The sequence below is a fragment of the Eufriesea mexicana genome, unplaced genomic scaffold (genome assembly GCF_001483705.2).
Source record: "Eufriesea mexicana isolate 0111107269 unplaced genomic scaffold, ASM148370v2 scaffold996, whole genome shotgun sequence".
Lineage (NCBI taxonomy): Eukaryota > Metazoa > Arthropoda > Insecta > Hymenoptera > Apidae > Eufriesea > Eufriesea mexicana.
This window is the reverse complement of record NW_016909198.1, coordinates 151,985-164,423: the sequence shown is the minus strand read 5'-3', so window position 1 is coordinate 164,423 and position 12,439 is coordinate 151,985. Positions and strand designations below refer to the sequence as shown.

The 12,439-nt window shown below is 34.7% G+C and overlaps 1 protein-coding gene across 1 annotated transcript in view; it reads left to right on the top strand.

Moving 5' to 3' along the window:
• The window catches only part of fuss (SKI family transcriptional corepressor fussel), a 65,483-nt gene extending 62,558 nt beyond the window's left edge, over nt 1-2,925 (top strand). Inside the window, exon 7 of the mRNA XM_017900076.1 lies at nt 2,825-2,925. Coding sequence (XP_017755565.1) covers nt 2,825-2,925 — 101 coding nt within the window. The remainder of the gene's footprint in view (nt 1-2,824) is intronic.
• The last annotated feature ends 9,514 nt before the right edge of the window (nt 2,926-12,439 follow it).

Sequence of the window (12,439 nt, the reverse complement as noted above, 5' to 3'; positions counted from 1 at the left end):
ATAAGATAGCAACACTCTTTTAGCAAGAGTAGTTGAGTTGAGAGAATGTATACTAAACTGAAGCAGAATATTTAATATGAATAAAATATACTCGTTGCAATAAATTGCAATTTATTGCACTTCTGAAGTGAAATTTATTTCATCTTGAACTGAATATTTCCTGTTAAATTTATATTGGGCGCAATGCATTCTCGTTACTAATTACGATGCATAGTGCAGAAATTTGAAAAGAAAATGGAGGACAAATAAAAATCGAGGAATTACGAAAAAACTCGTATATCTAAAGAACGATATAGTGACACTTGAAAATAATACAAAATAATAAAGTCATAATCAATTCCTATGAAAAACGAATGTTAAAAACAAATGAATGCGAACACTCCTGAGACACACCTAAATACCCTCTGTAAACATTGTACAAGCACGCATTAACATAACATCAATTATCAACTGTTTATTCACCCGCTTATCGACCAAAACTGGTGTCCTCGTTAGAAGTCATTGACACGTTTTCAACGCTATTCCACGAATTAACAGGCGCCATTAAGATTGTTTGCGATTCTGCGAGTAGAACAGCAACGAAATTGCTCGTCGTTGCCAAACAGTCGTTCTATCCCTGCAAGATTTTCTGAAATAATTACCACTCGACGTCCTGGTAACAGAAATATTAAACGTTGCTTCAGCAAAAGCTTAATCTGTTCGGTATTTCGGACTATGGTGCCCTAATATTAGCAATTAGTAATTAGCGCAGCACGAGTGGTCCATGGGAAGATCACGAGTTTCAATTAATTAGAGTAATTAGTCGCGACCGGAGTGTTAACTGAGGACGGAGGGTTGCCTCGATATCAGACGCAGGGGTGGATCTTGGAGTTGGTAATAACGGGAAAAGGGGTTGTGGGTGAACTCCTCTCGGCGAAGAGGCGTGATTTCCGACGACGCTTGCGCGCTTCCGCTCTGGAGTTCAAGTATGGCCCGATGAAACGATGCACACGGCTTTAACTTCTCCTTTCCGTTGAACCGATGTTATTTCAAGGAACTCCTGTATATTCTTAAATATCTGCAAAGTATTTTCTTTTTGTCATCAATTGTGCTTATATGTCAGTTATTATTGTACATCTTCTATGGTGTATTTTATCTCTGGTCTCATTTGATATTGCATTATATGCTATTAGGAAATGGTAACTGATGAATAGCATTACCTGGAAAGCAACAATTGTAATTGTTAATGTGCATTATTACTGAAATTACTTTTTCATGGTTTAATTCTGTGATTCTTTACCGGATCCAAGGATAAAATGAAAAGCTCTAAAACTTATTTCTTGAGTAGTGCAAAATTGTCGGTTGATCGTGTGATCTTTATAGAATGTAATTTTCTATTGAAATAAGTTGAATTTAATCCATTTAGTTTGTTTATTACATTAATATTTACTTTTCGGGAAAATTATTTTATATAAACTAACTATAGGAACTATACCAAAGATTTGATGAATATACTTGAGAAAGATTCGTTCGAATTAAAATTCCAAATTGTAGAAATGATTTTAACCGTAAGAAAAATAATTGTACAATATTTTATTCCGATCATTTTGATTGTTTATAATTTTGAAATTCATTTCTAATCCTCAATGAAGATCGAATACGTAAAATATAATGCATAAATAGCATTACGTGTCTACGTTCTTACTCTATTCATCTTACTTTACAAATGTCAATGCTAACGTGTAAACACAGAAAAATCTTTCAATGAAACTTCAAGAATAATCAATGAAAAACAGGTTTTGAATATTACTCGCATAAATTCACTCGCATGAAAACGTGTAATGCTCTCGCTGGAACAGGAATGGAGGCATTGAAATCAGCCGTAAGCCGAAAATAACGAGATAACCAAAGTTCTTTATTTATGAATGCACATGCGAGATCATCGACTATAAACGAAAACGCTTTGGTTAATATACACATTCTGGGAAAAATTTTGTCTGCCGCATCGATTTTCTGCTTTGGGTATTAATTTCTAATAAGTACTGTCGTATTCCATCGATAACTATTTCCATATAAATAATCAAATACTAAAAGAAAATAACCTTTTGAGACCTCGCAAACTTGTTTAATACGAACTAATTTATAATTTGATTCTGTTATAATATTTTACTATTACCAATCACGATCAACTATAATTTGTATAAAAAGAAAATTATTCTGCGAATAAAGGAATAACTAACAAATGGGGAATATAAAAAAGCCTTAAAATAATATAAAAGGTCCTTATAGGAGACTCTTTTTATTACTTTTTATACATAAAATTCTCCTTTAACGCGTTATCCACTTTTCAAAATCTTTCCTTATTTTAAAGGAATTTTCATAGAAAAACTCATAGAAACTTGGACAGTAAAATGCAACAGTAAATCTATATAACATTATATCCTCGCAAAAACGGAAGAAGTTTATCGAAAAAGACACCTGATTAGCGCGAATACCATTTCTAATTCAGAACAATAATTTCAAGTAGCCGGAACTAAAACTTGGAGAAAGCCAATAACTCGATTATTCCCATCGCTACTTTATTAACACGCAAATCTGCTCGTTAATAAAAAAATGGAAAAAATAGGAAATTACCAATCGATATCGCCGAACTGATCGAAGTAGCTCACCTTTAATCGGGCACACCGTGCTCGACTAACTTTTCAATTTCGCCCGGCCGGCCCGCGCGGTTCATTACCCATTCAATTTAAATGAATAAATGAAACGGTTTTTCGATTTTGTTTGTTTCCTTTGATTTGCCAGTGCGCCGCGGAATTTTGTTAATTTTCAACAATGATGATTGCAGGAAGCGAGCCGAGCGAGAGAACGGGCACAGATTGTTCCGCTTGTCATCCACGAGGAATATTTTACGGTCAGATTCATAGCCCGTCTGCGCCCACTAATTAATCGACACGAGATGCAGTAGCAGCAGGAGCAGGACGAGGTGGTATAGGAGGTGGGAAAAGGGCCGGAGGATGGGGACAATGCGAGAGAGGGAGAAAAGAAAATCGGGGAAAAGGGAAAACGAGAGAGAGAAAGAGGTAGAGAGTAATTCAAAAAGACACTGTAAATTAGGGGTCTCCGTCGGTATTCGGGCTGGATCTATTGAATTCCAATTAGTTTAAACCGCGTTGATTTGATGGTTCTGTTCTGCCTTCTTTCTCCTTTTTTCTCTAGTAACTTTTTGTGGATCAACGCTGGAAATATTGGAATTAATGAAAATAGAAATTTACGCAAATGAATATCGCTGGATTTAAAGAAAAAGCTTCTGAATTTTAGTGATCCTATAATTGAAGTTTAATTAGGATTGTTATTGGTGCAGAACATGAAAGAACGAATTTCTTGAATTAATAAAAATTAACTTAGGGATTTTATTATATTTTATAGTTTCGAATAGAGGGGATTGCTGTAAATATTTGAAAAACAACTAAGTCGGGTTATAGGATAACTATTCACCTCAACACGATTAAAATATACAAGTGACGAAGACCCCTATTGTAAATTATCGTTTCACCTTTTAATTACCCGACTTTTCCATCGATGCGATCTTTTGCCAAAGAAAATGTTAATTAAAATTTGCATCGCGAGACGTGGCAATGAAAATAGTCTTAATCGAGTAGTGTCGATAAAAATGTTATGTATTTTTTATCATTCAGCAAACTCACAAAATGCACGAAGAGATAAACAAAAATCGATCGTCGCCCTCATTCTTGCGCTCATATGTTAATTTTGTAGATTAATTACGCTCGCACAGAGAACACTATTATAAATATTCGTGTAACTAATTTTCACGATATACATATGCATATAAAGCGCGTCGAAAAGAAGGAATTTCGCTCAAGACTCGTATGTAGAAAAATATTTATTTTCGATTCTACTGATGGTGAATCTCGACCATGTAATTGTGTACTAATTGCGTACTCAAGTTTTGTGCGTATAGTGAATCGATCGTGTTACACTTTGCAACGAAACTTACCAGAAATTACCTATGTACGTGTGTACATACACGTGTGAATGACGAGAAAAGTACACTTAACGATGAACTTCCAATGTAATGAGGAAAACTTGACTCTGGAAAAGAACACTTATCCCTAGAATTAACATAATTGTAAAATTTTGTAATGTCCACAAATTACAGTTATACCTATTAGTGAACGTAACCATCGCCAGTTCGTGGATAGATTAGTTTCGTCCATTTTGTTTTTCCGGTGTTAATTCAACGTATTTCGCACTGATTATTTCAACCTTATACATCAAGTACCATATAATAACATTATAAGCCGCAGTACGAAATTAATTGCTAATCTATATAACACAGAATTAAAATATTTCACCAACGAAACATCTTGATCCCACGATCTTGATTCTTGATTCCAGGGTTAAGTACAATTTACTAAAACACACATATGTGCATTCGAGGATACCAAGAATACTAAAGATTCCTTTACATTGTACTAATTGCTCTACTTAGTGCATCGAGGATCCAGTACAGCTTGAAATTGGCTTCTCGGTGCGAGTCGATATGCTGTGCAATATACTCTTTACGGTTATTAACTTCTCGAGCGAATGGCTGCGCGTTGCGATCGCTCCACTGATAAAGAAAATCGCAAAAATATCCAAAGAGCGGGTGTTCGTACAGACCCCCATTAAAATACCAACAGGTTCTCTCAATCTATCGTCGAATACGAATCTACAGGAAATTACATAATATATATTCGAGTCGATGGGGAGAATCTGTATCACGTCATATCGTGAGATATGCATTCGGCGAAAGTAATTTCTTCTGCTTTTTATCTCGTAGAATACCGGTGTATATGCAACAGCTGTAAGGAACGCCGTGTAGATTATACGAAACGCATCGTTGACAAAAATAACAAGTGTAGGCGACAGCATGTGGAAACACTATGTGTAATCCGGGTAACAATAAAAGTTCTGATCACTGGTGTATGTTGGTATTATCTTGTTCATTTACAAAGTGTTTTGTTTTATTGAAAAAGTTACTCCACGAGTATTTTTTATTTTATTATATATTAATTAAAAGAGACAAACTAGGGGAATTTGTTTCCCAAACCTTTTGCCTTTAATTATTTTGAATATTACGTATCTTTTAGATTATGTATCTAAAGAAGAAAATTTCTAAAACAGAATCTCCCAAAAATCAAATAAATAATCGTACTAACGATATTATTAACGATAATCGTAAACTAACGATATTTCAAATTAATATTAAATTATAAAGAACAAATTAATACATTTCCTAACAAATGAATTTCCTATACTATCCGAATTCCCTATACTATAAAAATTATACAAATCACGATGCAGTAACCAACCATATATGTAAGTATATTAAAATTCCATTATTTTAAATAAATCACATTAACGTTCTCAAAGCTCAGCTTACTATGAAAAAGAAATTTATTTCTTCCTACAATTGCATAGCATTTTCAAACCTCGTCGAAATTTATTTTTAATTTTAATTGAATCATAATTTAATTCTAGAAGTTTCGTTCGTAGCTAGTGAAGCATTCGCGTAAAGCGTAACGAATGCAAATCTGCATCGGATTGGCCAGAAGAAACAAATCCTTTTCAATTACTGAAGAAACTGGTGTATAGTAGAATGCACGGTGTAATCTTGGTCGTTGGGTGTATCCCGGCTGTGAAATCCTTAGGGAGCACTCCCGCCTGCTACACGAGGACGCTCCAATGAGCAGAAACCCTTAACGGATACAGTTTGTAGTCCCTGGACGATCGTCAGCAAAATTTCAGATTTCGACCACATATGGTACTTACGGTGCTATTCTCGTAAGCGCACTGACAAAGAAATGGGAAATCGTCTTTTCACCTAACATACACAATCGACGAGGAGGACAGTTATCTCTAACATTCCGAGAAGAAACTCGTGCAACAGATGGTATTAATTCTGGTATTAAAATGGTATTAAAACTATACTATATATGTAGCCCCTTTCTACACTATAGTAAAATAAATAATAATATATATGAATAGATGTATTTACTATATCCAATACAGTAAAACTGTATTCTCCCAATATTATAGTAAATAAATCAAATATCGCTATATACAATTTTTAAGAATTTTTAAAATCAGAAATTTGAAAATTATGCATTCCTTCCATTTCCTGAGTTGTATTATTGCAGTAATTATCAACTTACCCTCGACATGCTTTACTCGAGTGATTAGAAAAGTAAGATCAATCGCCATAGCAAATTTGTATGCTGAGTTTCATCGATTTCATATTTCTAAAGTTTTCCATTTTTCTATTCTTATTTTCATTTTTCCTATTCATCTTCGAGCCATGTTCAGCATGTGAGTTTACTTTGTTATTCGCTTGGAAGGAATAATTTTGGAAGATTTAATAGTGACCATAAAAGTATTGCAATTAGAAGTATTACAAATATGGCACAATACACACGATGTAGCTATAAATCCAATCTAGCCTCCCATGAAGGGAAAACTTATTTCACGTTCCCTTATAGTTTGCAATACATTCCACCGGACATCTCGTGTTCGTGAACGAAGCAGATCCTTGCCTGTTACAAATACTTCCGGTTTCGGAGTCTAGATGACCCTTTATGGTGGCACGTGAACGTGTATCGTCGGGACGTGAGGTAGTTACGGGAGAAGTCGGCGCGAGAAAAGCCACTCGTACTTGTAGATTCCTCCCGAGAGGCGACGGAGTCTCCGTTCACAAAGCCAATTTGCCGGAACATTAGCCGCAGACGGTGTTTCTTCAACGATGCCTATTATTGATATTGCCCATTCGCGATCGACTATAATCGATAGTAGGGCTGCACGAAATTCGACTCGCCTCTTTCCCAAAACTCGGCTTGTCGATTAATCCTCTATTTGGTGAATGCTAAATCTTTCTTCTGTCTTCCTACGAGGTTCCTTGGGTGTTTGGCTAGCTAATTTACAAAAAAACTGGAAGAAAAATAGTGAAGCATTGACAGGAAGATTCTACGGAAATTGAACTAAAATATTTTTCTCGGAGGCAGTGAAACTGTAAAAATTTAAAAGTTAAACTCTACAAATTTTTTTTAATTCTTTAGGGACACGTGGAGTTTGAAATTCCATAAAAGAAGTGAGTGTTGCTCGAAGAATATCTCGTGATGCGGGGTTAGAATTCTTTTAAAGTACTTCCACGATTCCAAGAATAATTTGGACAACTCCCAAGTGTAATTCGCGTCTCGAGATACCCTAAATAGTTCCAAGCCTGTCTTTTAATCCAGAGGTAGCTTAACTTTTTTAAAGCTTTTTAGCTATATATCCGAAGATTTGCCGTTCAATATTGAGCTTAATTCATTTCGTCCATGATGGAATCTATTCTTCCTCTATTTCGATCTCAATATCTCAAAAATAGCTCATTATTAATCAGAAACACGTGAAACCAAAAATACTGAAGGGTCATAAAAGGTGATTAAAAATTTAAAATAATATACGTACGAAGTATAATACTATAATAACTACGATATCGGAGGAAATACTGTATAAGTAATATGTCAGTTTTTGTGTCACTTTGGAAAAGGCCACAGAAAGAACATGTTTTTAACGGTAGTCCTATGGAGCAGCGAAGAACGTATCGAAAACCAGTATAACGAGCAAGGATTTAAACACAACTTTTAGTCATCTACAATAAAGTCGACAAGCTGGGTATTTAAAAAAACATTTTAATTGCAGGAGGTAAGCCGCTTACGTGCCCCTCTCTCGTGCATTAATAAAAACGACCCTCCTGTTATGGGATGCGAAGAAGCAGCGGGTATTGTATCTGCGAGAAAGTAATTCGACTTTTCGTTTGAAGAAAAGCGTCCCCTGACGAATATTCCTTAAACTCAAAGAGAACAACAATGAAAGAAATTCAGCAGAATGCTCCGCTATGAAATCGTTCAAATCGAAGAAGCAAGTTACTTTGGAATCCACGATAACATTGCAATTCATCAACAGTTTTTGATCGAATAAGATTAACATAAGAATCAATTGTATTTACTTAGTACTACAATTCTCATTAATATTTATTTCGATCTTGCTCAATCAAAAACAAAATATTTTAATGATATACTTTTAAAATATTTATAATTTAATTATCTCTTTAATTATAATTAATATTACAAGCCTTTATCGGGACTTTTTTAATAAAATCAAATGATATAAACTGTCAGGCACGATATTAAATGGCAGTAAAAATTCATCCGAATATAAAATCAACTTACCCTCCAATTTGCACAGAACCTAAATCTCTTAAAGTACCCTGAGATCCATCTTGAAAGTTTTTACTTCGATGAACACTGGCAGGAAAAAATCCAAGAACAGAAACACATAACGAGAAACTAGCGCTGTAATTGGGCATGAAAAGGCTGTATTTTCCGTGGTTAACTTCGGGAAAAGCTGAGCTTGCACTGGCCACGTAATAACACGGGACGAGAAAACGCGAATGGAGGCTCGATCTCGCGGCACGAGGAACTAACATGTGAAAGCGACGCCACGTGGAGAGGATGCTTTATGAGGGTTCCTTCGAGTTGATGGTATGCCTTGTTACCGGGAAGAACCGTGCTCCCTCGGGTAATATCGTATACAATTATGTCCACAGAAGGGAAGATATGCATTATGGATGCAGCTTCTATACCCGGTAAATCATGTCGCAGGCTTGGTTAACTCTGCAAATGATCTGCTGAATCACGCCTCGCCACCTTCCGAACGATAAGCAAGCCTTCTTCGATTTTACGATTCACGCTCTTTATTCTGAACAGGCCAGCATGCAACGTTGGACAAAAAGAGGTTAAGAATGATATTTAATAGGAATAGGTTAACACTTTCCTAACTATTCCCCTCCACCTTTGTCATACGTGGCGTCATCAAGGGAAATATTTTTCTATAAAACTACCAAACACGTATATAGGTAATTCTTTCAGGAAGAAGGATGGACCATGTAATGAGAATTGGTGAAATAAGGTTTAAACTTCCTTAATTAGCATTCTTAAAATAAAGTTTAATAATGGAAGGATATGTAAAAGAATTTTGTAATTCTGTTGATTAGAAGAATGATGGTTGAAAGAAGGTATAGAAAACTATGATATATGAAGGTACATAAACTACATTATGATTGGCATTAAATATTATGGCTTATCTATCCTCGAGCAGGCTACAATAATTAGTAATTTAAACGGGATAATTTAAAAAATTGAATTTCCATTGCAGAAACTTATGTTTGACAATTTCTAAATGTAAGCTACTGTAATTAAATAAATAAAGAAGAGTTAGGAAAGATCAGTTACTTTTATTATATTACTTTGCAATAAAATAGCTAACACTATACAATTTTAGTGAATAAATTTTAATCGATATAAATATTATTCTTATAAAAAATACCTAATCATTCAGAAGAAATATGTATTTTTCCCATGACAGATGAATAATTACACCAATGTATACAACAAATTTAAAATTCTTAATATTTATTTAACAAGATGAACAAGAAGACTCTAATACCCACAGATGTTTAAAGATTGCTTGAAAGGACGATTTTTGGAAAGATTCATTGAAGACCAAACGTAGCATGACATAGAGCACACTTTATTTCTTAATTAGTGATAATAATTATTTAGCATTGACCGAAATCGAGTACATGTCGTATATTCTTCTTCGATCGGAGTTCAATAATCATAATAGATTAATTTATTAATATAAGTGTAATTAATTGTAATGTATTGTCTGAAAGTATCACTGCGTTGCATCCACTGGTCGTCTCTTTGCACTTCGTCAAGAACAACCGAACGAATCAACGAAACGAGATCAGAGACAAGACTAAACAGAACAAATACAGCCTACGAGAAATAAAGAAAGTGATATTCCCGCTTCCTTTCGTGTTTCGTCACGAATTCCAGACATTCTGACGCTTACAAAATATAAGTGGACCAGAAACGCGTGAAACACGAAAGAAAGGAAGGACTTAGCGTTATAGAGAAATAAAAGAAGCGAACGGAAACAGGATGAAAGAAAGATGGCGTCTGTAATTCGATTCTTCCAGACCAAGGATGCTCAGTGACTGCGGGGAGCGATAGATTCGACGTCTGCCCGACCCCGAAATAGTTAGATTACAATTAAAATGCGGAGAGCTTGTCACTTCGAACGAAATTCATGCGTTCGAAAGTAGCAGTTACCCTCTCTATCTCTTCGTTACGTAAAATATACTACCTAAAGAAGTAAGCCTACTTATATGACAGAAATAATATATTTCTATAAAAAAATACTACCTAGCGAAACATACGCATACATCTGTATATATATATATATATATAAAAAGCTTATTCGTCGTTATTACGAAAATTAAAAAAAAAAAAAGAACAAGAAAAATGCAACAACGATTACTAAAGACGAGTAAAAACGATCAAAGTAATAATCGTTCAAATGGACGATCGCAGATTGGAAGCAAACGTGCTTCATCGTTCGAAAAGGAGGCAAGCCCTCCGCAGAACAATATTCAACATTTAACAATAGCCAACATTTATAGAGTAAGATACCGATTTGTTTTTTTTTTTTTTTTTTAGTTATTCATAGATCGTTTCATCTCGTTCTTTTCTTTTTTCTTCTTTTGTATCCTCTACAATCGTCGATCGTATTATATTTCCAGTTTACAAAGGTTGCTGTTACAGGTCCGCGAGGGCAACAATAAATATCACGCGACGAGAATTAGTCCATCATGATACTCTTTATCCTTCTTCTTTTCTTTCTTCTTTCAAATGTATTCCATACAAACCAGTACAGTGTTTCTCAAACGGCAAAAAGATAATCTTGGTGATATGTCTCTCGTTCCAAGAGAATACTTATATTGCTATCATTTGCTTGTGGACGCAAGTTACAGGACTCCCAACATTTTCAAAACACGATTTTTCTTTTCTAACCTACACCTTTGTCTTCCTCTCAATAATTCTTCTCTACGTTTGGAAGATGAAACTCACGCCTCACTAATTCTCGTATTCTTATTAATTGACGAAATTCCTAGCAAGGGCTAACGCTCGAAAGAACATAAGGCTATCACAACCTGTGGTCTGTAACTACAATCGATCAGGCTGATATTATTTTCTCTATCAGCTGTTACATTTTGCTTCTATTCTCCGATAAATTAGGAAATCATCTCTTTGTTCCCCTGTATGGCACCTAGTCGCTACAATTATTACGTTCTTTCGCAAGCGCGTCGCTCTGCCAAAGACAAAATCACAAAGAACGAGAGTTTTGTTTCTTTATTGCTCGAAAGAAGAAATAACAAGATCGCTTTTTGTTCGACCGCGAAAGGTCATTGACATCTAAACATCGAACCTGACGGAAGAATTTATTAATTTATTTGTCCCTTTTCTGATGCTTCCTCGATCGTGCTTTTGAGAAACACTGATCCTGCGGTCGTGACAACTGATTTAAACAGTGTGACGTTAAACTTTTAATATTGCACAACATCGATAACACTTCGATTTTTTTTTTTTTGTCAGAAAAAAGTTTTCATGTGACCCACGATGAATTACAGTAGATAAAATTATATCAATGTCTCTTTTTCTCTTGCTTCTTCCCTTCTTATTCTCTTTTTTCTCTCTATTTTGTCTCTGCAATGACTGAACGCTGATGACGATAGCAGCAGTAGTGGTATTCAAATATGCCATATAATATGATAACTTGCAACGATTTTCATTTTCATGGCAAATCAATCCATAAGTTTCATTCTTGACAACTTTAAACGACACCAGAACAACGTCCCAATTCAAATTGTCAAATTGATTTATACATGTATCTAGCGTTTTTAATAAAGAAAATATATTACTATTCATATGTTACTTGAGATCATAATAATGCAATTACACTGATAAAAAGAATACCTAACGTTTAGATCAGTATGTCCACAAAAGAGTCCTTTTATACTGCTTTATTCCTCTCCGTGTACCGCCACCACAGAAGTAAAGGAAAGTTCAAAAGAGATTGATATATAATACTCTTTTCCTTTATATCACTAGTAAAACAGAACAAGATGATCAAAAATTTTCTATACATGTAGTCTGACATTAGAAGGAATAAAAATAGTTCTCTAAGCTCTAAAATTTAAGTTAGATAGCACTGGTTAAGTATAAATAATACTATACATTTAATAATACCGACTGAATAATCTGCTTTGAGTACTTAACTCGTAAAACTATCTCGATTATTAAAATGCTGTAACCGTAAAATACATTCAAATTGCAACGTTGTTCTAAGGATGTCGTGATAATTCATAAAATACCAACTATACGAAACTGTCATTGGAACGGTTCACAATGTAAGGTAAGGCCAAGAACATTTTCCATAGTGTAAATGTTTTACCGTAACAGTAAATTGCTTAGCAAATATTTTGTTTGAAGATTTACCTAAGATCCACGTGGCA